This window comes from Leuciscus leuciscus (genome assembly GCF_965113295.1).
Source record: "Leuciscus leuciscus genome assembly, chromosome: 9".
NCBI classification, from domain to species: domain Eukaryota; kingdom Metazoa; phylum Chordata; class Actinopteri; order Cypriniformes; family Leuciscidae; genus Leuciscus; species Leuciscus leuciscus.
In genome coordinates this window covers 25,754,957-25,782,732 of record NC_138733.1, presented here as the reverse complement: position 1 = coordinate 25,782,732, position 27,776 = coordinate 25,754,957, and the positions used below count along the sequence as shown (strand labels likewise).

At 38.9% G+C, this 27,776-nt stretch overlaps 1 protein-coding gene across 1 annotated transcript in view; it reads right to left on the bottom strand.

Moving 5' to 3' along the window:
- Positions 1-1,938: 1,938 nt before the first annotated feature.
- Positions 1,939-27,776, bottom strand: part of dchs1a (dachsous cadherin-related 1a) — a 98,154-nt gene continuing 72,316 nt past the window's right edge. The window contains exons 3-21 of the mRNA XM_082179675.1: positions 25,598-25,786; positions 24,771-25,002; positions 24,078-24,314; positions 22,648-23,688; positions 21,797-21,984; positions 20,881-20,977; positions 19,457-19,614; positions 15,909-16,758; positions 12,902-13,141; positions 11,765-11,890; positions 11,429-11,638; positions 9,702-10,568; positions 9,257-9,370; positions 8,942-9,153; positions 8,462-8,613; positions 8,011-8,141; positions 7,426-7,712; positions 6,893-7,031; positions 1,939-6,404 (exon numbers count right to left, since the gene is read on the bottom strand). Of these exons, the coding sequence (XP_082035801.1) occupies positions 3,820-6,404; positions 6,893-7,031; positions 7,426-7,712; positions 8,011-8,141; positions 8,462-8,613; positions 8,942-9,153; positions 9,257-9,370; positions 9,702-10,568; positions 11,429-11,638; positions 11,765-11,890; positions 12,902-13,141; positions 15,909-16,758; positions 19,457-19,614; positions 20,881-20,977; positions 21,797-21,984; positions 22,648-23,688; positions 24,078-24,314; positions 24,771-25,002; positions 25,598-25,786 (8,055 nt within the window). The 3' untranslated portion in view covers positions 1,939-3,819. The remainder of the gene's footprint in view (positions 6,405-6,892; positions 7,032-7,425; positions 7,713-8,010; positions 8,142-8,461; positions 8,614-8,941; positions 9,154-9,256; positions 9,371-9,701; positions 10,569-11,428; positions 11,639-11,764; positions 11,891-12,901; positions 13,142-15,908; positions 16,759-19,456; positions 19,615-20,880; positions 20,978-21,796; positions 21,985-22,647; positions 23,689-24,077; positions 24,315-24,770; positions 25,003-25,597; positions 25,787-27,776) is intronic.

The following is a 27,776-nucleotide window of genomic DNA, read 5'->3' as shown; positions in this document are numbered from 1 at the left end:
CAAATTATTTGTTATTAAAGCATAAACATTCACAAACCACTGTTCATTTAACATAAAAGCAAGCATAGGCTACTGCGTGCATGGTTTGGCATGACAGAAATAGCGCAAAGTGCGCTTTCTTAAAGTCCGCGTGAACCGGAAGTTGCAAACGACTTTTCTCCAGTGCTGTGACGTATTTCCCAGTGAAAAGGAATATTGAACAGAGGGCAGGGTTTTACTAGCGCTCCTCCTCTCCATCTCTCGCTCATTACAGACTAACGATTTGAGGGGAGTGGTTAAGCGTTTCCCAACCTAAGTCCTCAAACCTACGTCATCAGGGAAGGTCCTCCAATGCAGAGGGGAGGGGCATTTTCAGATTTTGATTAAAGATTACGAAGCCAAAACATTTTTTTGTGTGTTTTAACTTGCACGGATTAATTGTTCACCACAAGACTAGTAATATGCGCTAACAAAGTAAATAGTCAATTTCAGTTGGACTTTAATAATTACTAAAAAGCTGACATCTCAGTTCATCGCGATCTCACAAAGCTCCGTTATTATCAGTGAAGCTGACTGCACAATACATCTTCATAATGTCATCTCTTCGTTTGTTATAATCAGAGGATTTGCCAGCATGCAGAATTCAGCACTGAACAAAAACTCAGTGAGTGAGTGGATTCTATCTTAAATGATCTCATTGGCCATTGCGTTTAAGAAATCAACACATGTCTGTGATTGGCTACATTGCTCAACGCTGCAAATATATTATAAATAGAAACTCGTTCTGGCCTGTAAATCGTTTTGATTTAGTTTTAGTTATTCTTGTTGCTTTTGTGCAATTATGAATAACAATTTATTTGTTTTTAGATGTTTTATTATTAAGATGTTTCTATTTTGAGGGTTGGAGAAAGGACAGAGCCATTGTTTCACACCTCGATTTATTGGGAATTCATCTGATAGGTCACCATCAGATTGAACTCGGCCTTTCATTCCATTATGAAAAGATCTGATGAGTGATAGAAGGTGGGAGGACAGCCAGCCTTTTGCAGGACCATAAAAAGAGCTTCTCTGTTGACTGAGTCAAAAGCTTTGGTCAGGTCTACTAAAGCAGATTCTGTTGTCTTGATTTTTCTTTTAATTGTCTCACAGCAAATATCATGTCTCTTGTGGAGCCGTTGGGAACGAAAGCCACATTGGGCCTTGGGATATTATGACCTTAGCTAGCTGTTGAAGGCCAGTCAGTAAGATGCGGGCCAGGGCTTTTCCTGTGACACACAACAGTGAAATGCCACGGTAATTATCACAATCTCCATGGTCCCCTTTGTTCTTGTAGAGTGTAGTGATCTTTGCATCCTTGAAATCTTGGGTAACATGCTGAGAGCTCCAGCACTTTAAAATGAGTTGATGGAAATGGCTGGCTAGGGGTTCAATTCCAGCTTGGAGAAGCTCACCTGGTATTGCATCAGCCCCAGCGGCTTTACCTCTGCCCAGTCCTTGTACTATGGTAATTACCTCATCTAGCTCTGGTTCTGCATCTAAGCAATTTTGAAGTGGACAGCCTTGAAGGTTAGCTAAGCATGGTGAAAATATATATTGTAACTTATAGCTTTACAACTGAAAAACAGTTCAAATTTACAATGTAGTTCAAAAAAATTATCTTGTTTTAGATCTAAAAAAAATATGTAAACTAAGGCTCATTATTGGAAACACATTTTAATCAGGCACTTTGTCAAATTCACAAAAAAAAAAAAAAAACTCTTCAAAAGGTTTTCTTTTTTCTGGTCATCATTTACGATAAAAACACCACAACCTAACATCAATGCCCTTTGGATTAAATTGGGTACAAACGTAAGACAAACAGCTGGCCATTTTTTGGACCACAGTGCTATTCAAAATTAATGTAAACAGATTTCATTCACGTAAAACTCTATGAACAGTGATTCAAACATTATGAGAAACTTTTTAAATGAACACAGAACAACTGAACGTTATTTATTTTCCTTCAAGGCAGCATGAGTATAACATGTTCACAGTTACGAGTGAGGAATTGTTTGTGTACAAAAGTGAAGTATCTGCCATAAATATAGTATTCTTAAACAAGTAGAGAGATATCCTGTTAAATCAGGCTAACCTCAAAAAATTTATCTGAACAAAGCATAATTTTAACAATCACTCATAAACACAATGTTTTTCTTCAATAGGCACTGTCAATTTTCATAATTACAAGTTGAGCCTTTCAATGGGCATCAGGAAAAAAAAAAAAAGCATGCTGACTTGTTTTCAGCACAGTATGGTCATATGGCAACATTTACAATCATCTTTAAAGTATTAGAAAATACTTTACAAAAAATGATTCACAATCACTTATGCAAATTAAAAGGCTACAAATTAATCCTGTTAGGAGAATGTACAATGCTGCCATTATTTAGTTTGAAATATATTTTCTTTATCTTTTAACTTTAATGCAAACTGTACATTGTAGGAACAAATATGTCACTAAAATCAAATCACCAGTGCTTTTAAACAAATATGGGTGTAATTACATTATTGAGCCATGTAATTTACATACACAAAAACAAAGTAATCCAGCATTTTGTGGTATAATAACTTACCAATTGTTTACCCACTGCAATGTATGAACGATGCTACAAAAAATTACCTATACAGTACCTTGACTAGGGAGTAGTGGAGTTGTGAGAATCTTTTTGGTCAAATTATGTATGTTATTGGATAGCTTGATGTATTTATTCAAACATTAACATCCAGTAAAAATTAGTTTAGCATAAGCCTATTTGGAGCCTATTTATTGTAATAACAACATAACCTTTTCACTGGCCTGGAGGATATCTCTGTTTTCAAAATACCACTTGAGAACAAACATGAGAACAAAAAAGGACAACACGTTATTTCCAGTTACGTTAAGGTGGTTGTAAGTGTCAGGTCTTCAAAGGTGCTGATAAGAGCTGACATAAAAATGTTTAACATTTCTGTTACTGTTAATTCTTTGTAGTTTAAAAACAAACAAAAAACAGATAGCTTGTGTCCTTGTGTTAAAGTTGTTATGCTTCAACACTTAAAAACAATGAAAAAGTCCTTTAATGTGTTAATGAAGTTTTTAGATTTCGAAATCAAGTTTTTTGTTTTTTGTTTTTGATATTTAGCTTCATAGCTACAATTGTGTTCCCATTAGTCAGGCTAAGGGAGGGGAAGCAGCATGTAGAAATGAATGATCACTATGGTCTGCAGCATAACCTTCAAAGACTGTACAGTGGCATTTTGCAGACTGTAACCTTTTTTTATAAATACTGACAGCAAAACATGTTCCCCAAACATTTAAGAGCTTAATACCGAACATACTTAGAAGAACAATTTAGAATGGCAACCGTTAATAAACTAGAACAAGCTCTGATAACAAACATACTGTTACAGCCACAAATATACAAATATAAATGAATGTCAATAAAATCACAGGTTATAGCAACCGCTTGACATATGTCATTCTTTTTAAACAAAAAACATCAGTACAAAAATATAGAATACAAAAGTGTTTTCTCTTACAAAACATTGACATCAAACATAACTGTCCTTTAAAATGTGCAAATGCTGGGCTAATAAAAATGTCAGTTGATCTTCAGGATCATTAGAACAGCATTATAAAAAGTCATTTTTTACAACTCAAGTCAGTAAGTCTAAAGAAGGGTGACAAAAGCACCGAAACCTCTGGCCAGCCAGTGGGGCGACATTACATACAACATGATGTTGAGGACCATGCCAGAGAGGCATTTTTAGAGAACCTGAGTCACGTTGGAATCCTTTCGGGAATCCTTTGCTTAGACTGCACTAAATCCTCAGTTCTGTCTCCTCGTGTTCTAAGGAGTGGTCAGTTGTATTGATAATGGAGGACGAGTGACCACCAAAAGGAGCGATGGCAGGGGAATGTGCTGAAAGTGGTGAAAGCGATGGAGAAAAACTTGGAGACATGGCAATTGAGGAAACAGAGCCATCATGGTCAATAGGAGATCGTCGCAATGAGGAAAGGTGGGGAAATGTTCGGCCTACAGCAGGTTTTGGCAAAACAGTTTTGGCCCCTGGATGAGCTACAGAGGTAATTAGGGGAGGAGGGTCAATTCTGGGCTTGGGATCAGTCTTTGCTTTGGGATGAAATGGTCGCCGAGGGTTAGGTGGTGCGTTCTCATCTTTTAATCGTGCAATTTCTGTGAAGACATTAGCCAGAGGCTGAAACTGAGGGCACCAGTCGAGGAGGTAGTCCCAGTTGTAGCTGCCTCTCAGTTCCTCGTCACTAGCCACGATTGCTGTAAGAGAACCATCGACAGCAGGCTTACCATCCTCTGGGAAAGCATAATCTTTCGGATGTGAGATGTTAAGCCCCCTTCCAACCCCAAGATATCCACCTCCTTCATCCCGATAAGTTGGCAACTGGCTTGATAACATTGTCCCACTTAAACTTCCCAGTTTCTTCCCTTTAAACCATTGGTTTGCATCCATCCCTGGCTCACAGGAAATGTCAGACAGCTGATCTGCATCTTGCTGGATACCGGAGTCAGGCCCACGAGCAGCTATGTGCTCCTGCATAGAGGAGGAGACGCTAGAAACTCGTGGATATTCATTAATCATCCGAATCTCATCATCTTCTGCTGCTTCGGCTTCGGCAGAACCACGTCCACTAGAGTGAGATGGGTCAAGAGACCCACCTCGTGTGTAGGTACCTCCTCGGTTCCCAGTCTGGTCTGTTGCATAACCAGGAAGGGTCTGATGATATAGCTTATCATCCCCTTGAACTTTTGAATCTTCAAGACTCTCCAGAACAATACCGTTGGTGACTATTCTGGTCTCTTGTTTTTTGTACCTATGGGATCTCAAGAGGAATATCACCACAACAACTATGATCAGGAACACAATGGCTGCCAAGGAAGCTGTTATAGCACTGGCAAGTACCACATTAATATCTGTGTTTAAGCCAAAGGATGTATGAGTGACATCAATTGTGATCTGGGCAGAAGCTTTTCGGGAATTCTCCAAAGGACTGTGGGCAATAACATCCAACGTCATCTGACGTGTCTCTCTTTTAGACCGGCTTATATGACGATGATAGGCATCCATCTTGAGGGATATCACTCCAGTAGATGTGTTGACCTCAAAGTAAGGTGAACTGTTTGCGAGTGAATAGAGGACGATGCCGTCCACCCCTCCATCCTCATCATTAGCATTTACTTGGCCGATGCTTTGCCCTTTCTTGGCACCCTCAGGTATATGGAAAGTGAAATCTGAGTTAGTGAAAATGGGGTCATACTCATCTTCACCAGTCACAAAAACTTGCACTGTGACTGTAGAAGAGTAGTTGCCTGCATCCATTGCCATGGCAATAAAATTGAAAGTGTTTATCTTCTCAAAGTCGAATGTAAAGCGGGTTCGCACCTCACCGGAGGTTTGGTTCACTAGAAAGGAATCTTTACCATTGCCGGAATTATACATCAGGAAATATCTCAGTTCTCCGTATGCTCCTTTGTCATGATCAATTGCATGTAATATGGTTACTAGAGCATTCTGGGGCTGGTTTTCACGAATGCTTGCTGTAAGTGATTTAAGAGGAAAGTAAGGCCGATTATTATTAATGTCCTTGACCTCGACAGTTACAGGAGCAAGAGCAAAGTGGCCATGACCATCCGAGGCCTGAATAATGAACATGTAAGACGACTGTTCCTCACTATCAAGAGACCTCCGCAGACGAAGGGACCCAGTCCACCGATCTACAGAAAAGAGCTCAGATTCATCACCAGAACTGATTGAATACTGAACCTCTCCATTAGGTGTCGAGTCAGGGTCCACAGCAAAAAGCTGAAGTATTTCTGTTCCTGTTTCTGCCCTTTCATTGACAACAACTTTGTATTCCGCCCTACTGAAGGATGGTGGGTTATCATTGGTGTCCATTACAGTGATTAAAACTGGAACATTTGAGCTTTGTTGTGGTATGCCACGATCTGAGACCACAATAGTAAGATTGTAGCCATTCACAATCTCAAAGTCAAGCTTATCAACTAATATCAGCGTTCCAACGGTCTGAAATCCATGGCCCTCAAGGAAGCGAACACTGCTCTCAATTTGGAAGGCATTACCGATGTTCCCACTGGCGATGGCAAAATCAAAGCCACAGTTGTCCCTAGACAAGTCCCCATCCACCGCTTCCAGGGTTAGAATGGTCGAACCAGGAACTTCGTCTTCGGATACAGATGCTCTGTACTCAGTCTGGTGGAATACAGGGGCATTATCATTGACATCAGACACATGCACCTGAACTGTGCTAAGGGTGCTCAATGGTGGTGTTCCACTATCACTGGCTTCAATCACCACCAAAATGGAAGGGCGCTGCGAGTCAAACTCAACCTTCTGCTTGATGAACAGAGTACCTATGAAAAGAAATTGCAGGATAAGATTCAAGGTAAGAAAAGGGCTTTTATTATATGCTTCAAAACAGTGGTTCTTAAATGGTGGTTGACAACCCAATAATAATAATGAAAGGGATCCTGGACTGTCATGCATCTAAGTCTAGAGTCTTTAGGCAAAAATATATCTGTCCTTGGTAATATGGGTAATAGCAACACAATATTTGGTGTAGTGTTTGTTGAATGCATTAGGCTAGTAAATCAAACTACTTCTGTTGTTCCTAATTTACTCAGTGTATTCATTCAGTGTTTTTGTTTGACTAATACAATTGATATAGTGTTGGATTGCCACTTGTCTTCCTACAATGTGGGCCCTGAAGAAAGAACATCTGAGAACCACTGCATCAACTGTTTTGATCCTTACAAATAGATTCTACAAGACATCTGACAATGATTTGGATGAAGAACAATAAATACAAAAGGATAACAACAGGAATAAAAGGATAATTTACCATTGCTTGGGTCAATGTAGAACATGTCCTTTGTTGACACGACCCTGTATGTTATCCTTCCGTTCTCTCCAGAGTCCTTATCTGTAGCAGTTACTGTGATAACTGAGCTTCCTGCTGTCGAGTGTTCTGCTAGAGTCACCTGCCAAATACATAAATCGGCCTTAACACTGACTGCTTTGAGCAGAACATAGCATCAATTTATATTTCTTTTTACTTCAAGAAATATTTTTCAAATGTGGTGCTCACAGGGAAAATTTTCTGAATACAAATATGTCTCATTGCCATTTTAAATAAACTGCAAGTGCTTTTAAGGATGTTAACCAGAGGAACTTATTCATTAAACAGACAATAGAGTTTTAAAGCTTACGTAATTTGCTATTATTATTACTCTGGAGTACCTAATTCTGGTTGGTCAAATAACTGTTTACTTTATATTATTCAATTATCTTATATTGGGTTTAATTTCAAAGTAAACTACAGAAATGTACTTTTTCTATCAATGTTCATCCTAAACGTGATCTCTTCTGACGTACCTCGTAAAGGTCCTGGGAGAAGACTGGAGCATTATCATTCACATCCTCCACAAGCACGGTCAGATTTGCGTAACTCTGTTGCTTGGTGTCTGAGGAGCTGACGGTCAGCATGTACCATGTTCTCTCTTCAAAGTCCAGAGAGGCGGTCAAGGACACACCTCCTCCAAAGCGGTGTATTCCAAACTTCCCTTGAGTGTCTGAGTCCAGAAGAAGGGAATAGGAGAGAGCAGGCCCAGAGTCCACATCATTCCCTGTGACCTGAGTGATCACGGTTCCAATCAAAGTATCTAGAGAAAGAAATCGACAATCTTGATAACCCTGTGTAATAAGTAATTAACTTGTTTTAATTTGTGGCTGCACCTTTCAAAATTATTAAGTTTTGCTGGACAACGGCAATCATTATTGGACACATTGTACAACATCAGTGACAGGAAATAACCATTGAGGACTTTGGCGAGAAAAACGCCTGATAATTGAGTCAATCTTTCAGCACGGTGTGCCTCATTGTTTGTCTGCCAGAAAAAATAGGAAATTTAGTTCATTGATTACAGCAATGATATTGAGTTCAAACAGCAGTCAACTTACTCTCAGGGATCCGGACTTCATGTGGAACAGGTATGGTGGGACTGTTGTCATTCAGGTCTACAATGATCACCGTGAGAGTGGCAGAACCTGCTAACCGAGGACTGCCTCTGTCCGTTGCCATAATAACCAGGCTGGAGACACAACAATAAAATTAGTGTCAGAGTCTGGGCATTCTCACAGACTATTTTCATGTTGATGGGAAAGAAATGTAAGATGTTTTAAATGCAAATTCTAAATATAATTAAAACAAAGATAAAAAATTATTTATCAAGGTTTAAGCCACATCAGTGCATCTGCCTCTACAGAAGTGTATAAATATAGAAATATATATATATAAAACAAATTTGAATTTAAGACTACGTTTCAATCACACATTTTTAAGGATCTACAGACTCTTTGTTCTTAGTTAAAAGGAAACAACATAAACATAGTGGAAGGAAGAACTTAGTACTTAGTCTGTGTCCAGATCTCTCTGTCCATGATGGCAGCGGTGGATATACTGCCTGTGACAGGGTCGATCTTGAAGAGGCCACTCATGGATGATGACCTTATGGAGTAGGTCACCTGCCCATTCTGACCCTGGTCCAGGTCATTTGCCAACACCTGAGGAAATTACCGGTGAAATTGGCAATAAAAACACAGGCAGATTTGCAACAGCTGCTCGAACGTAACATAACCCTCTAAGCAATGTTGGCTTTGGAACTCAAATTATTAAAAAAAAAAGTTGAAAAGGGGAATTGGTTGTGGCTATGTTGGACAGCTAAGCCTATATTCTCACCATGGACAATGAAAACACTGTGAAAACGCAAAGGAAACTCTTCTAGCTTGCACTGAAAATATGCTGCATTTAGGCCAAGGGATGTTGTACTCCACAACTTTACACTTTAATGAACACTCAGACATTCAGAAAAAAGACGGGAGATTACTACACCTGAATGATAGGATGATCATAACCCTGGGCCTCACGAACATAAGCAACGTAATTGTGAAGTTGAAAGCGTGGTAAGTTGTCATTGACATCCTGTAGGAGAAGGTTGACTGCCATGAAGGAGCTGGAGGATGCGGTTTCAGCCTTGACCACCAGGCGGAGTCGTGGGGTCTCCTCAAAGTCCAGACCCATGGAACTTTCTACCCAAATCTCACCTAAAATAATGAATTTATTATGATTAATAGTGAAACATCTTTCCCAATATAAAGACTACTATCACAAAAATATTGATGCAAATACTTAGATGTACTATCATACCTGTGTGGGGGCTGATGCTAAAGGACTGCAGCTTGTTGCCACTGAAAATGCTGTAGTTGATGCCACTGCTAGATCCATCAGGATAGTGAGCCTGTATCTGAACAACTGCTGTACCTATGAAAAAGACAGGACCTTTGATGATTAAAGGACATTTTCCATCAACTTGGCATGTATGAGAGATTGTAGTGATGCACAATATTACTACCATAAAGGGTGTCATCCAATATTGCAATTTTTTATTTATCATATCGGACAACATTGGATATTTAACCGTCCAACTCATTTCCCCCGTTTTTATATTACACTGGCATTATGACTTGCATGCAAAATATACATTTTATCAGCTGGGAATCAAACCCATGACCTTGGTGTTGCTAGCCTCATGCTATACAGTTTGAGCTACAGCTGGATATCACAAATGAACAGCAATTAGACATTATCGTACCTTTAGCTGCATTCTCCTGCAGGCTCACATCCTTAGTGTTGCGCGAGAAGCGGATGCCCTGGTAACTCTGCTCTCGGATATACACAACCACCACTCCCAGAGAGGACTGCGATGGGTTACCCTGATCCATGGCCTCCACAATGAGGGTCCGCTGGCTCTGGGTCAGCGCATTGAGCTTCTCAGTGGCCTGGATGTCCCCCGTCAAGGAGTTTATGGTGAAGCCTTTGACAGGATTCGCAAACCGATAAAATACAGATCCATTTGCACCGAAATCCTTATCTTCAGCTCTCATGGTGGCAAGCACTTTACGGTTGGAGAGACTACTGCTGGAGACATTGATGATGAGCGGGTCTGTGATGAAGAAGGGGGCATTGTCGTTTACATCTAAGACCTGGACGGTCACTTCAGCGGAAGTGTTACGGGGATTGGCTGCTGAGGAGTCCATGGCGTAGACTTGGAAGCTGTAGGAGGCCACTTTTTCTCGGTCGAGAGCTGCCGCTGTAATAATGCGACCTGTGTGTTGGTCCACAATGAACATACCTCTGGATTCGCGGCTCAGGAAGTAGACCAACTGGCTGTTGGACCCTTCGTCTTTGTCAGAGGCTGAAACCTCCAAAACAAGAGACCCTTCTGAAGCATCCTCTGATACCTCCACAGAGTAGCTGCTGCTGGGAAACACTGGGGTGTTGTCATTCAGGTCCAGCACATTGATGTCCAAAGTGACAGTGCTGGTGAGGGGCGGTATACCCTGATCTTGTGCCTCCACGGTGAGGGTGTACTTTGCTTTGGACTCTCGATCCAAAGGCCTAGAGGTGGACAGCACACCTGATTTCTTATCCAGGTTGAAATCACCAAAATGGTCTCCCTCTGAGAAAAGAAAGATAAAACAATTATTTTGTCATCTGGCCTGTTCAATTCATCAGCACTGATCTGTGAAGTGTTCAATATTGCATAATCTCTTATTCTCATAATCTCTTATTTAAGAACTGCTATATCCTGTAATGTAATAAAGGAATGGATAAATAAATAAACTTATTTATAGTTCAGAAGATAGTTCACAATGTTTGGCTACCTTTTTGTGGAATAATGAATCTTTTCTGCAAAATGATACACAAGATATTTAACCAAGTGACTAAAAGTACATTACCATTTAAAAATGTGGGGTTGTTTTTGGAAAGAATACTTTTATTCTGCAATTTCAAATAAATTATATTCTTTCAAACTTTTATCAAAGAATCGTAAGTTTTAAAATATTAAGCAACACAAGTGGTTTCAACATTAATAATAATAAAAAATGTACTTGAGCACAACATCAGAGTATTAGAGTGATTTCTGTAGACTGGAGTAAAGGCTGCTGAAAACTTCAGCTTTGCCATGATGCCATCACAGGAATAAATTACATTTACATAAATATTAAAATAGAAAATTATTATTTTAAATTGTAATAATATTTGCGGTTTTCACTGTATTTTTGATCAAATAAATGCAGCCTGGATCATTCACTTCCATTTAAGCAATACTAACCTAGTCAATGTTGTTGTCTAGACAGAGTTCTGATGAGGTTGTACCAAATATTGCAACATTGGGGGAAGGATTAATGGGTATTTGTAGAACTGAAAATGACTTTGGGCATTACAAAACATGTGTGAACAATTAGCTGTTTGTATAAAATATATAATAATATTTAACATATACAACAACAATAATATTGCTCATGGCATTAATACCAGTGATTTTGTAGTGCACCACCCCACTGTCCCCGGTGTCTTGATCTGTGGCTCTAATTGTGAAGAGCGTCACAGGCTCCTGGTTCTCAGGCACCTCCAGACTGTAGTACACTCTCCCAAAAGCCGGCCTGTTGTCATTCTCATCCAACACTGTGACGCGCACTGTGGTCTTGGCGAAATTGGGAGGAGAACCACCATCTCTGGCATAAACTGTTTATGAGAAAGAGGTTATAAACTGGCTAAACAAATGCATGCCCAACCGTGACATGACATTGGCAGAAACCAAGATAATAAATTCTCTGTTGCAATTGAGCAGTTGCATTCTGCCGGAAGTACCTGTCACAGCATACACCCCTTGGGCCTCCCTGTCTAAAGCTTTGGAGGTGGTTATGACTCCTGTCACCGGATGAATACTGAAATCATCTCCTACAATGCTTCCGTACATCACGATTCCATTAGTCCCTATGGAAAAAGCATAAAGACATGACATTAGATGAATCTGCACAGTTTCCCCAAATGCAAGTTCAAATGATCACGTCTGAGGAAAAAAAAGCCATCATTCTTAAGAGGCTATGTTCACTTTTTACAATAGACTTTTCTCACGGAATGAATAAACACGGCAGCACACCCTGTTTTTATTTGTTTGTAGTTAATTCCGCTGTCTAAGCAGTTGGTCTCAATCGCCTTCCCTCTGGTATTGGATGGCAGATCGCGTGCAAAAGGCGAGCAAACTGGCAGAGTGTCACCTGTTTACCTCGCTAATTGTTCATGGAGAGAAAGTTTATGATCCTTCTGTTTTATTTGCCCCTGAGTAAGTCCAAGAGAATGCAGCCCTCCCCTTCCACCACCCCCCGGCTGGCACCAATTAAAACCACACACTTTTATTTGTGATGGGTTTGGCTGTGGTATCCAGTGTTTTTAGGGAAATGTTAGCCGTAAACAAACATTCGTGTCACTTTTAAAGAGGATGGTGTGACCATCACTAATCTCACAAGAAATGAACTTTTCTCACTCAATGCGTGCATTTACAGACAGTACCGTTTAATATCAGACATGTATATCTGAGTTGTAGTGTGGCAGAGATACAGGGGAATGTATACAAAATGTATTATTATCATTAATTTAACATGTACATTTTGTGTGATTAAAAAAAGACCATAACGGGGTACAAAACTACCGTAATTAATCATGCTCCTGACTCATATGTGCATTCTGTAATAAGGAATTTTCCTATCATCAGACTAATTCAAGATTAAAGTACCAACTTCATGTTTTTGTAAGTCTTATAAATGTGGCACTCATGGCGTGAGATGTGACATAACGGCCAAAGACATGGTTTAATTATATTAATTAAAATCAATAAAATATTTATTAATGAAAATTTGAAAATATTTAAGTATACCACCAATAGCCCTTATATATATGTCATATATATACTGTATATATATTGAGAGAGAGAGGAGTATATTTTACCTTGGTCCATATCAGAAGCTGAAACGACCAGCACAGTGGTTCCTGCAGGCTGATTCTCTGCAATAAAAGCTTCATATTCACTTTCCTCAAAGTACGGCGCCTCGTCGTTTACGTCAATCACCTGGATTGACAGTAACTGGGAGCTGCTGTGCTGTTGTAAACCGTGGTCTTCTGCCACTATGGTCAAGTTGTAGAGGTCTTGCTCTTCACGGTCAATTGGTCTAAGAATAGACAAAGAACCTAAAGAGGAAATAAGCAAAAGTGTTAGGCTACCATATGATGAATGTAATAAGCTTTGTGTCTGGTATTTCTTGTGAGTGATCGCCTGCTGAACTGCATTTAAACAATTACACAGTAATGAAGCCATGATGTAAATTGTTTAAAACAAAACCACTCGCGCTTAAGCAAAGCCTCATTCACACGCTCGCACGACGAATGATTTCCATCTTGTAGCACACTTTGATCTTGCATAAGCAACATCACAGCACGAAGAGTTGACGCCTTTCTGCTGTGTTACAAATGAGTGTAAGTCATGCGACGTATTTAAATAATATTTTTTTTCCCATGCGGAGCCCTCCCTACCTGAACACTCGCTGAGCCACTGTAACAGCTCAACTATCTGGCCGCAGTTTATGAGTTTTTTCCACAGCAAACACAAAGAGCGCATAAACAAGCACTCTAGACACGCAACGGCCCTGCCTGCCGTGCCCTGCTCAAATTTGGGGGTGCCAGCGCCCCTGTCGTTAGCCTACCACAAGCGAGCGGTGCTCCTATTGATCCAATCTCAATTTCATGCTTTTAAAGAACCAGACGAAGTGATTCAAAGCAGGCTGTAAAGGCATGATGGGAACTAGGACACTAGAGGGTGTTTTCGTTCTGTCTTGATTTATTTTTCCCTCTCTTCTATCTCCATAACGCTGAGCTAACATGCCTCTGAGGCTTTAATCTGGTTAGTATTACCAGCTTGAATATTTTCAGACAATTTGACTCCTCAACATTTGTGCTACGATAACGTAAGGAGAAACCAAGAGGAAGATTGGAGATGTTTTGCTTTTCTATTCTCATGTTAATAGCTGAGAGCATTAATAATGAGCTTCCAAAGTAAAAGAGTTTGCACAGAGGGTTTGTCATTTACAAAGCAGACAAATGTTATTTTAAAGAGACTGCTCTCCCCAAAATGAACATCCTATCATCATTTACTCAACCTTGTGTCGTTCCAAACACGTTTTTTTTTGCTTTCATGGATTACAAAAGTTTGATGAAAAGTTGATATTTTCTATACAATGAAAGTGAATGCAGACAAGCAGCTCTCAAATATAATTCACCTGTCTTGACTTCAGTTTTGACTTCAATGATGCCTGCCATTGATTCTCAAATCTGATGATCTCAAAACTCTCAGAAGAGAATAATGACTGTAATTTCACTCTGTTTCTCACACAAACCAACATATGACTTCAAAATATTTTAAAATACAATGCACTAGTAGTATGGACTAGTTTTATGGTGTTTTTGGCCTGGTATCAAAGACAGGGCTTGTTAAACTCGGATTAGGCCTTAGTTCAATTAGGACATTTAAGTAGCTTATGAATGTTCCTTAGAAGAAGAAAAAAACATTACTGGTGTGCATCTTGAGATAAAAAAAACAACATGCATTTTAGACTGGGACTAGTTTAAACCTTTTCTGTAAAACCAGGTGCAGCTTGACAGGCTCTGGCGACCATTTACTGTACTTTCACTGCATAGAAAAGAGGTTCAATCTCACTTAAAATCACTTTAAGCTTATATAATATTTGCCTATATTTCAATTTTTTTAATATTTGATTGCACTATATTTTGATACACAATTATTTCTGTAGTCTGTTATTGCAATTACCAGTACAACAGGTTCGAGCATTGTGACCACAAGCTAAAGTACAGACTTGATCTAGTTCAATAAATTTCGGATCCTTAATATTATCGAGTGTGGTATATCAAGCATATCAAGGTCCACAGCAAAGCTATTTGGAACTGAGAAACACAGCTCTTTCTGTTAGTGGCAGAACATGCTGTAAATAGCTACCAGTGTACTGTCTTACATTCCTGCTTTATGTCATGAATGATGCACTAATGCACAAACACACACACAGAGATGAGAGAAACTGTTCAGAACTCACAGCACAGGACAGCATTTCTCAGAATGGATGAGATGTTGAGCTGGCAGTTTTTAGGATTAAGAGAACTAAAGGGCATTTAGAGAATTCTGACTTGGGAGGAGAGGAAAGATGCGAGTCAAGCAGAAATGCAGAATCAACATGAAGGTGCGTTTCGCATGCGATGCAATTTTCCATGGAAGTCTGGAACGACATGAGGGTGAGGAAATGATGACAGAAAACTAATCCCTTAATGTCCTGTTCACACATAAATTCAATCCCTGCTGCATGTCCTAATGTTACTGGTAGGTTGAGTAATTGGCCACAGCATTTGAAAATCACTCAAAATGCAAGACACCTCAAATAACAAGGTTTCAAAAGATAAACAAACAATATGCACAATTATGGTTGCATTAGTGCTAACCTTTCTTATCATTTTACATACCCATCACAGCATCTTTGTGGTGTTTAGCATTGTTTTATAAATTAGAATGAGAAAATGTGCTTAAAACCAGTTATAATTTTGTATTGTTGTATTGTATTGTAAATGAAAAAGTGACAATAATAATTAGGGGTGCAACAATACATGGATATGGATCGTGCATTGATATGCATTGTGTACATTTTTTTTCCACAGAAATAAGCAGCACAACTGTTTGCAACATTGATAAAAATAAGGAACGTTTCTTGAGCACCAAATCAGTGTATTAGAATGATTTCTGAAGGATCATGTGACACTGAAGAGTAATGATGCTTAAAATTAATCACAGGAATATATTCAATTTTTATATATTTTATGTATGAAAGTATGAAAAGGGAACAAAAATATATAGTGAACATCACGCATTTCATTTAGACTGAGTTGCTGATTAGTTTACCTGTATCTGGGTTAAGGCTGAACTTTGCTCCGGTGTTGCCGCTCTGGATACGGTATGTCACTCGTCCGTTCTCTCCCTGGTCTGCATCTACAGCCATGACATAGACCAAGACAAAGCCCACAGGCTGGTCCTCCATCACACTCACCACAGACGGTGAGATGAACACAGGGCCATTATCATTCACGTCAGTGACAAATATGCGGGCTGTGACTGTCCCGCGGCGCCGCTGACTGACATCGGGTGCTGAATCAGTCGCCTGAACCACCAAGAGTAGTGAAGAGGTCCTCTCATGATCCAGCATCATTCCCAAAGAGAGAACTCCTGTAGTTGGATCCAGGAACAGGAGATCTGGGACGTTTGGCCACTGTTGAAGGATGGAATAGTGTACTTCACTGTTGGGTCCACTTCCGTCTTTATCAATGGCCTGGAAGGTGTAGATAGTCGACCCAGGATCTGCGCTCTCAGGGACGACTATGATGACGGGGTCTTCGGGAAACTCGGGAGCATGATCGTTGCTGTCCTCGACATCAATTACCAATGTTACAATGTGACTTTTAGGGAGGGGCATGGAGAAGTCATCCACCTCAACCTGGAGAGTGTATCGAGGAGCTTTTTCAAAGTCAAGCTCATGGGCCAGGTAAACGTCACCCGTCTGGCGTTCTACCACAAAGGTGCCGTCAAAGTCTGTTCCTCCCACCACCGTGTACGTGACCTGGCCTGCTTCAGGAAGGGTCTGAGAATCAGGTGAACGTACAGACCCCACGATAGAGCCGGGTTTAGCTCCCTCCACAGAATTCAGGGTTAATGGTTGGGAGTTAGCGGTGGCCGATCCTTTACTTGAGCTCAGAACCTGTAAAGAAAGACATGTATGTATTAGATTAAGACGCTGAAATGATGAAAGCAAAGCATTGCTAAATGTTCGGCATGTTTATTCTACAACAGGAATGGAGCTTATTGGATTATACTAGATTCAACTTTACAAAAAAAAAAATATATATATATATATATATATATATATATATATATATATATATATATATATATATATATATATATATATATATATATATATATATATATATCTCCTATTTAGCTTATTTGTCAGTTTTGCATCATGTTAGTCCTATGCTGCTGTGGTAAGTCAATAAAAACATTTTTGTAGATATTTTACTATCTGTATATTTTTACTATTTGTACTTTTTCCTTCTGTTATCATCATTAACTAAAACAATAAAAAAAAGTCACTACTTAAAAAAAAAAAAAAAAAAAAAAAATATATATATATTTAATTTCAGCTCGATGACAAGGCAACATTTTTGCATTACAAGTACTAAAATAATTAAAACTTAGCTTTGAAAAGCGAGTAAAATGACAAAAACACACCAGAAAATTACTAAATCTGTAACTAAAATTCAAAAACAGACAATATGAAAATAAAATCTAATTCTAAATATTGACAACTATAATAGTACATCAATGATACTAAAACAACACTGGATCTAAAATTGCGAACACACTGCCAACACTGTTTATAGTACAAATATATACAAAAAGGTATTTTGTTGACTTGCCTAAACCACACAGGACTGATACTAAGCAAAACTGACAAACAAGCCAAATGGGAATGAAAGTAAACAAAAATGTCCCATATTATTTTTTATTACTATAAACCACAAAAGATCTAACTTTTCGTCTTTTGGTTTATTATTAGATTTTTATTTTGAGTTATTTTACTACATATCAGAACAGACCTACAACCCATTAGTCCTGCCAGTTGACTACAAATCCAACAAAACAGAAACATATTGCAGCCCACATTCTCTATTCTTTTTACAGAGAATGAAAAATAAAGTTTTTTTTTTGGTGGGGGGTTACAAGCTCAAACAACAAACCTGCTAGCATTAATCAGAGTTAATTTGATGGGTCTGTGCCTGCCAGGAAAAACAATACTGGATTAAAGTAAACATAATCAGAATAGGAAACTGTTAGAACATTCAAATGTGCAAATATTCTTAATAACAATACAGAATCCTCATAGATGACTCACTTCAAAGCAAAAGAACCTCACTTCCTAATATGGAAGCCTGCACAGTTTCTTTTCATAGATGAGACATTGTTTTGATAGTTACTAGAGCCTGTGCATGTGTGTATGTGCACAGAAAGAAAGAGAAAGACAGATACAGAGAGATGGAAACAAACATTTACATAAGGAAAAACATAAACTCAGAGACATGCAAGTTACTAATCCTTAGAAGTTATGTGTTGAAAGTATGCACTGCAATACAGGTGCTCATGAATAACCTATTAATTTTTTACTATGCCTAAATCATCATTACGCAGCAGTCTGATTAGTATATTGGCAATAAAGAGATTCTTGAGGCCAAGTCTTCTAATGAAACATAATAGGACAGAGGAGTAATTAATCCCACATTAAGCGGTAAATGACACGTCAAAGCACGTTCCAACAAAAGATCAACTTTTTTCCCCTTTTTACGCACAGCTGCTTTTAAATCAAACTGTTGATTTCTAAAAGTATCAAAACCTTGCCAGAGCTCTTTTGTTTTTATTCTAATTAGATAGAAATTATAAACTTCATTATTTGTCTTGGCACATACATAACAATATTAAATAGTTACACAGCATAAATGTGTTTTCCAGGCATTTGCATGTTGGAATTTACTACCGTTAATGTCCGTTGTGTCTGTTTCCACTCTGTTGACTAGTTGGAGAAATATTAATTTGATCACTGGGGTATTTCACAAGGAGCTTTTCTGTTCTTCAAAGGGCTACTGAACTGTATTACGAGACTTTGACACCACATAGCAGAAAGCACAGCTGGCACTTGTATCGGTGCAGCTGGGAGACGGTCACTCCTACTTTGAATGTTTTACACCGTAATATCACGCTTAAAATGTTGCAGACAACAACGGCTAGAGGGAGAGGGGAAAAAAGTCAAGGCTAAGAAATTCATCTTTGAGCACCTAAAATTAGCCAGCTGAGAGTATTTTTCCCGGCATTGCTTGGGGAAGGTTACAAGACTTGGACTAGGAGAGATGAGCTAGCTATGGAAATTTGCAATGCAAGAATGTAAGCCTTGATTAGGCCAACTTGATCATTCCATATTTCCTTCACATGCTGTTTAACCTGAGAGTGGATGTAAACGGATCCATTCCTGTAGAGAATAATCTACAAGTTCATATTTTCATATAACAGTATTAAATAAATCATTTTGCATGTTATGAAAAGGTGATGAGTAGATCCATGTGGCGGAAGGTGTTATTTTTAACTTACAACTTATATGACCAAAGACCCTTGTATTAACTTCCATTTTTGAAGGTTTATAGCCATAACTAATCAAGGTACAATATACATTGTTAGGAAATTTGTCAGGAAACCTGCCAAAGAATGAGGGTCCAGAGGGGATGTTTAATCCATCTGTCTTCCAGTGGATTAAGTTAGCATGATTTGGATTGGTTCACAGACTCTAGGTGTATCTTCACCAAGCCACTGTTTCATATGTCCCATCTGATTCCTGGAGGGAGACTGACCTGTATTTTCAGTGTTATGGTGGCGCTCTGAGGGGGTGAACCTCGGTCCGAGGCCAGAACGATGAAACTGTACTCAGGCCGCTCAGAATGACTCAAAGGGGAAGAGGACCGCAGCTCTCCGGTGTTTGGGTTCAGAGTGAAACGTTCAGCTCTAGGACCTACGGCAAAGACAGGATGGAACGGGCAATCAAAGACAAGTTTGTGTGCATCACTGTATGTTCTAACCAGTGTGGGGAAAAGTTACTTTTAAAATTAATGCATTACAATACTGCTTTACTCCCTAAAAAAGTAACTAATTGTGTTACTTGGTTACTTTTTACGGAAAGTAATGCGTTACAGGTACATTACTTTCGCGTTAACAAACAAACACTTACTTCAGCAATAAAAAAATTAAACACAAATATGGTGTTTATCTAAAAGTCATTTTTGCCTATTCATATGGTTGAATTTGGCCATCAAAAGTCAGCAGCAAATACATTGGTAAATAAAGTGAGATTAAATACTTAAAGTATATTTGTGTTATATTTAATTATAGCAGGTTTGTGTAATATTCTGAGTTTGCATTTCACTGTTTTTATTCATTTTGAGGAATACTGAATCTATTTTTGTTCAAGTGAGAGGAGTAAATGCTCACATTCAGTCTAGAACTACAATAAGCATCATTTTACTCATAAGCAAGCATCAAGTAACTCAGATACATTGTTGCAAATTTAAAAGTAATGTGTTACTTTACTAGTTACTTGAAAAAAGTAATCTGATTATGTAACTCGCATTACTTTTAATGCATTACCCCCAACACTGGTCCTAACCAGATAAAGAATGATTGGATAGACCATTCCTCTACTGTACAAAGGCTGCATATGACTTCCGTGTTGTTCGAGATCCCATCTGGATTTAATTAATACAGAATGAAATAGTTATGTGTCAAATTCAGTAAATCTGCTACAAAACATATTTAATGATCTCACGCATCAACACATTACCTTCTACACTTCACGTCACGCTGCCTAAACTGATAAATAGCAGAATATTATTGCAGGGGTCAGGTATGATGTATTTTTGGTACCAGCATACTTTTAAAGTATCAGTATGCAGTGCAATCTTAACAACAAACTAAAACTGTAATATTTGTATTAAATCAACTGCAACGGAATTAATCATTTTGTTAAGTGCTTGTTTTCTATTTGAGCGGCATCACAATGGGTAACCCCACCCTGCCCCGTCCCGTCCGAATCTCATTGGTCTGAAATGTCTCTTCACAGCACATTTACCATTAAATATCCTTTGATTAGCTGGGACTGTGTCATACTGCATAGCAGTTTCATGTTCAGTAGTCAAGACAAAATGCTTATCGTTGTAAACTTTGCATGTGGTTACAAGATGTTTTTGATTAATTGATTTATTCACTTATGCATCGTTCTTACCAGACATAGAGTAGAAAATAGTTCCATTTTCTCCTTCATCAGGGTCTTTTGCATGAATGGTTCCCAGTAGAAATCCAGATGGTTGACCTTCTAGTGCCTGTACAGAGATTTCAGTTAACTTTTTTAATCAATGCAGCTCACTACTATATATAAAATCTGTATAATTTTCCCAATGTAGTAGTCTGTGTAGAAACATATTAGAACACTACCATTCAAAACTTTGGGAATGGTAAGATTTTAAAAATCATTTATTAAATTTTTTTTGTCTGCATTTAGTTGATAAAAAACTATTACTACAATTTCAAATAACCGTTTTCTATTTTAACGTATTTAAAATGTAATTTTCCTGTGATGACAGCTGAATTTTCCAGAATGATGGCAGCCATTACTCCAGTTTTCAGCATCACATGATCCTTCAAAAATAACTTTTATATGTTGATTTGGTGCGCAAGAAACATTTCTTATTTATCAATGATGAAAACAGTTGTGCTGCTTAATATTGTTGTGGAAAGTTGAAAACCATGATTTATTTTTATTTTTTCAGGATTCTTTGATTAATTGAAAGTTCAAAAGAACAACATTTATTTAAAACAGAAATCTTTTGTAACATTATAAATGTATTTACTGTCACTTTTAAACAAGTTTTCTTACTGACGCCAAACTTTTTAATAGTAAAGTTAATTCTTTTGAACATATTTGCCTATCTCATCAGCTTAGCAAGTTCTAAAATATCTAATTAAATTAAAGTTTTATTGCTATTAGTCCATGTTTATTAGCTTTAAGGCATCTACATGCTAGCGAACTCCTTGTTGACACAATGAACCTGAAGAACATATGCTGTACACATTATAATGTACAGTTTTTCTATTCTAGAAGATATAGCTGAGGATTATGAAGCTAATATTAGCTCTCATACCTGCAGAAAGAGCTCTCTTCCTGTGTGAGCATGGCTGAAGGAGGGTGCATTATCATTCTCATCCAGAACCGTGATGAAAGCAGTGCCTGTAGCGCTGCGTGCAGGGGTCCCACCATCCTGAGCCACCACAATGAGCTGGTAGCTGGACTGAAGTTCATGGTCCATGGAAAGCTTTGTGCTTATCTCACCTTTAAAAGAGCAGGACAGATGGAAAACACAGAAAAAGGGTGAGAAACTATTTCACTGCAGAGGAAAATGTCAGTGGCAGAAGGCACAGATGGCACATCCTGACATCAACAAGAGGAACCCCCACAGTTAGCAAGCTGCTAGAAGTCTGGAGCTGTGTGATGTCCAGTATGCTCAACAGCTCCACATTAAGGATGGGTCAGAATAGTCAACTAGCCGTTCAACAACTGACTAATGGATTACTGAGGTTGGCTAGTTTATATAGATTTTCTTGTTTTATTTTTATGTTAGCAGTTGTAAAACTTCTAAGACAGCATGCTAACAATCAGTAAAATAACTGTTTTTGTGAGGATTGTGATCTATAGTAACTGTCAGCATGCTAAAAGTCTCTTTAGAAAGCTGTTACTTAACTTTTAAGAAATGCTAATTGACATGACCCTAAACCAGCCAAATTATACAGTGCTTCCTCAAGACCAAATAGCTGACTAATTCATAAACAACTCACCAACTGGTCAAATTTGAACATATGTAGTTTTGGACATCCTTACTCAATACAGACAAACATGATACCACAAACCACTAGAGAACTTGTGTAGGTGCCAAGTTGACCTTGCCACTCAAAGTCGTTTTGGTCTGTTGGACTGTCTGCCATATTTGATTCTCACCTGTGTGGGAGTTGATTTGGAAGTGGTGATCCAGATGGAGCAGGCGGTAGCTCAACCGACCGTTGAGACCAGCATCTCGATCGCTGGCAGACACTCGGCCGAAACCAGTGCCTGCCGGCAGGTTCTCGCGCAATGCCAAGAATGCTCTCTCTTGGGTAAATCGTGGGGTGTTGTCGTTTTCATCCATCACTGACACACGCACTGTGGCACTGCCTGTCTTCTTCAGCTGTCCGTTGCCTGACGTGGCCAGTACAGTGAGCAGGTACATCTCCTTGGCTTCTCTATCCAAAGCACTTTTCACAAACAGCCAGCCGCTTTCGGACACAATGCCAAACCCTGCAGCATCACCGTCTGGGTGCAGGTGGTAGGCTAGTGGGGTGGAAGACGTAGAAGATGGTCCAGCGGTGATGCCGCCATCTCGGTTTACTGCACTAACCTGCAGGAAGCGTGTGTTGAGAGGTGTGCTTTCCTTCAGCTCTACTCGATACGTGAGGCTATCGAACATGGGACCTTGGCCGTTCTCGGCTTGTACGTGGATGACCAGGGTGAAGGTAGAACTTAGCTGAGGTGCGCCGCTATCTTTGGCAATCACCTGCAGGTCATAGCGGGGTATGGTCTCGTACGATAAACCGCCAATAAGGCGGATGTGCCCGCTGTTGCGATCAATGCTGAAGGTTCTCTGGGCACCGCCGCTAAAAATGTCAAAACTCAGAAGACCATTGGGTCCAGAATCACGGTCTTCTGCTTGGACCTTGTACACCACTGTACCCATCCGTGTGTCTTCAGGTAAAATCAATGACTCGGAGGATGAGGGCAAGAAGACGGGCGCATTGTCATTGACGTCGGACACTGTAATTCGTACCCTAGTCTGGCCAAAGGCCGGGGGGTTACCACAGTGCGCCTGGACTTCCAGATTCAAGCTGGGTTGGGCTTCATGATCCAGAGGCAAGCTTGTTCTTAAGGCCCCAGTCTCTGAATCCACGGTGAAGTAGCCCATTGGGTCACCAGAGCTAATAGTGTAGGATATATCCTTCGAGACACCTGAGAACCAAGAGGGAAATGGCCAGAGACACATCAATTCACAGTGTAGCAAGAAAGTAAGACAAAGAGTTATTTTTCAATACATGAGCCAGAATTTAGTGCCTCAAATATCCAAAGCAAATTGTTAAAAATACCAAGTGGTGAAACAGAATCAATGATTAATGTTGATTGTAAATGAGATATGTACAATGGTTCCATGCCTATTTGTACAAGTGGTGCACCATGGAGAAAAAAGCCAAAGACATCTGTCAGCGCACTTGAACACAGTCCAACATGACTGATAAATGTGGGTATGCATTGAGGTCTATTTTGTGTGTTTAAACATGTTGAATTGGGATTTTTATGACCAAAGGGGGGGACTGAAAAACCTCTGAGATTAGCTCACCCACCATTCTTAGTGCTGGCCCGCACAACTCCAACTTGTGTTCCACGCAGGGCATCCTCAGAGACCAAGAAAAAGTATTGAGCTTGTTCAAACACAGGGGGTGCAACCAGTCCTGCCACTATGCTGATGTTGACCCTGGCATTGATTGGAGCGGTAAGGCCCCCACCATCTTGGGCTGAGACCACCATCGTAATGACTGAGTTTGCCTTTCCATGTAGAGCGCGTGACAGTGAAATCACTCCTGGGAAATGCACAACCAAAATAAATGTTTATATTAAGTTGAAAGGTATCAGAATACATCAAACCATACTGAATACCCTGAAACCCATACGATTCAAAAGTTTGGGATCATTTTATTTTTAAAGAAATTAATACTTTTATTCTGACACATTAAGACACATTAAAGAGACAGCAAAGGCATTTTAAATATTTCAATATTTAAAATGCCATACATATTTAATAGCTACAATATTTCAAATAGATGCTGTTCTGTTGAACTTTCTAATAATCAAAGAATCCTGTAAGCATAATAGACTTCTTTAAAAAAACAATAAATAAATAACTGACCTAAAAATATATTTATATGGTTTTAAAATCTTGTATATGATAGCAAATGTGGCTAATGTTGAAGTGCACTGATTATGGTCCTTGAACTTGTACTTTGAACTTTTAATGAGGGTAGATCTAATCTTCTCACCAGTATCTTTATTGAGGGTGAAGAAAGGTGAGCTGCCTCCAGGTACAGTACGGTACGTCACTCTGCCGTTCTCCCCAGCATCTGGGTCATGAGCAGTCACCTTCAGGACGGAGGTCCCTGGGGTGCTCTGCGTACTCAGGCTCACTGCATAGCTCAGAGGGTAGAACGCTGGTCGATTGTCATTTATGTCTATCAGGTCCACCCGCACGTATGCCACTGAACTTAGTCCACCCTAGAATAAATCGGTTAACACTTGCTTTAATGGTCATTAAAGGTCTGATTGAAGAATATACAATCAAATCTAACTTTATAATAAATTATACAACCAACTGATGGAGGCTGGCTACATAACAGGCTTAAAAATCAGAAAACATTCACTAAAATATCTGTACAAGTAAAAAAATTACAGAGTTAACATTTGCGAGGGGAGGAAGTAGATTGATTATACTCCCTGTTGAGAACTGCAATCTGCCGAGGGGACAATGTACACATGGGATACGGTTCTTGTCACTAAACATCTTGCTCACCAGGCATCCCATATGGAGCAAATGGCATGTCAGGAAAAAGCCCCAACTTATTAAATATTACAAGATGGTGCTCTTTAGGGCCCAGCTGCCTCTGAGCGCTTTAATGTGTCTGCTGAAATTTCCTTTAAAGTATTTAAGTATGCTTTAAAGTATTACTTAGGCACAGGATGCTAAACCACTACTGACGAATTACTATGCATGCAATTTTTTTCACTTGCTGCCAAAATGGACATAATTTACTGCACCTCTGAAAACAGTCCAGTCATATTTGATGAGGGATGTGGCTGCTGAGACACTCACCCCATCCACAGCTGTAACGGTGAAGTCGTAGTTGGCTGGACCCTGGTCACGATCCAGGCTGGTGGTAGTACAGATCTGTCCATTGTGCTTGCCAACGGTGAACTGAGACGGGGTTACTGAGCCTGGACCAGATCCCAGAGAATAGGAGATGGAGCCAAAAGACCCACCATCAGCATCAGTAGCTGTAACCTGGAAGAAGAGAGAACACATTAGATTAAAGTTCATCCAAATGTAACAAAAAGCTTAAGCAGAGAAGCCAGGCTCTTTTAGTGTTTGGGACCATGGTTCAATGGGATTTAATCACAGGTCCTGATCTTTGTTCATGTTAACTAGTAATTGTTTCTAAACTCAGTAGGAATAATTATATAAGTATCAATATCCCTTTTTTGGGGGTAGGTTAAAAGTAAAATATTTTCAGCCCTTTGATGGTATCCGATATACATATTTATGCATTTTCTTGGAAATCATTTAAAAGGGTGATACTTTTTGTGAACAATAATTTAACAAACTGTTGCCAATTAAAGGTATAGCGGAGGATGTTTTACTTCCTGGTGGGTAGTCTAAACTATTGGTCCTCCTAATTGTCAATCATTCTGGTGAATCAATCAAACTTTTCAAAAAGTGGAGAGGGCGGGTCTTATCTAAAATTTGGAAAGATCCTCCGCTATACCTTTAAATTAAAAATGTAAAAAGAGTAAAGCATAATAAAGAAATATCTACTTTAAAATAATGAAGTCATGTTTACTGTAAAAAATAATAAATAAAAAAACACGGGAAAATTATATTAAATGATTTTCATTTAAATCCACCAATATGATAATAGTTTGAACATAAACATCAATATTTACCTACATATATTTTTAATCAAAACATTTAGGTACATAAAGTGTCTCAAAGAGACGGAGTACAAACGCAAACCAATAATTTAATCTGATTAATTTAAAATCAGTTCATTGAAACCACTTGAACTGATTAGCAGAAATGAAACATTGCTACTGAAATTGAAATGAGAGACTGTTAAATACATAAGTTGAGACATAAATAAAACTATATATTAAAACATCAGTCTTAAATGCTGTCATATTCGAAAAATCGCAAGCCAAAGACAGATTGTGAAACATCAAATGATGTGATAAACAGGAAACATAATGTCCAAATAAAAAGTGCATTCACATTACTGCAATACTCAAAGTTAAAAAAAAAAAAAAAAATAGCCTATACAATTATTTTTATTATAAATATATAATCATAGTTATAATTATTAAAATATAGAATCATTTTTAATTATATATAAAAAAAAAAATTTAAAAAAAATTATAATATATATATATATATATATATATATATATATATATATATATATATATATATATATAAAATATTGTGACTATTCAATATACTCCCCAGCTCTAGTTTTAATTTACATGTTCATATTCCAAGACCACTCAGCAGTTTCCTGTCACAAATAAACCTGAGACTCCACTGAGCAATACCACAACACATTTATCTGACTTGGTTCACAGCCCATGGCACTCAAACACAGCTCTGGTGCTCTGCAGCAGGTACATATACTGGGGTAAACTAAGGGAGCACATGGAGAGCTCTTCGGCTACAGTTGGGTTTGATCAACCAAGCCAAGAGGAGGGAAGCTACTGGCAGCTTGCAGACATAAATACTTTCCCAGCCACAGCGAACAGCTCAGGAGAGAACGACAGACAGATAAACAAATGAAGAGAGAGAGACAGACAAAAAGAGACTTGTATAGAGGTGATGACTATCTGGGAGAAAATGTATTGCCATTCAATGCAAACACGGAAAGCAAAATTACTTTCTATACAGCTTCTTATTCATCAAATAAAAGGAAAAATACTGCTTCAGCTTCTGAAATTTACTCTCAAACAACATTACACCTCGACCATGAGCCGTCTGGAGTGGATGACGGCTGTAACAGATTCTAATGGCATTGAGATGAGGGCATCAGAGTCTGAGATCGGGTCCTGGCAGAGGCTGTGGAGCAAGTGTAGGAAAAATAATCATCATGAATACAAGAAGTTCCAGCCCACAGCGGAGAGATGTTCCACCTTTTAACCATCCAAGGCCCTGAAGCAAACCCTGACATTTTACAACCGAGCAGGAGGGGGGGGGGGGGGGCATGATTTTCATAAATACCACACTACCT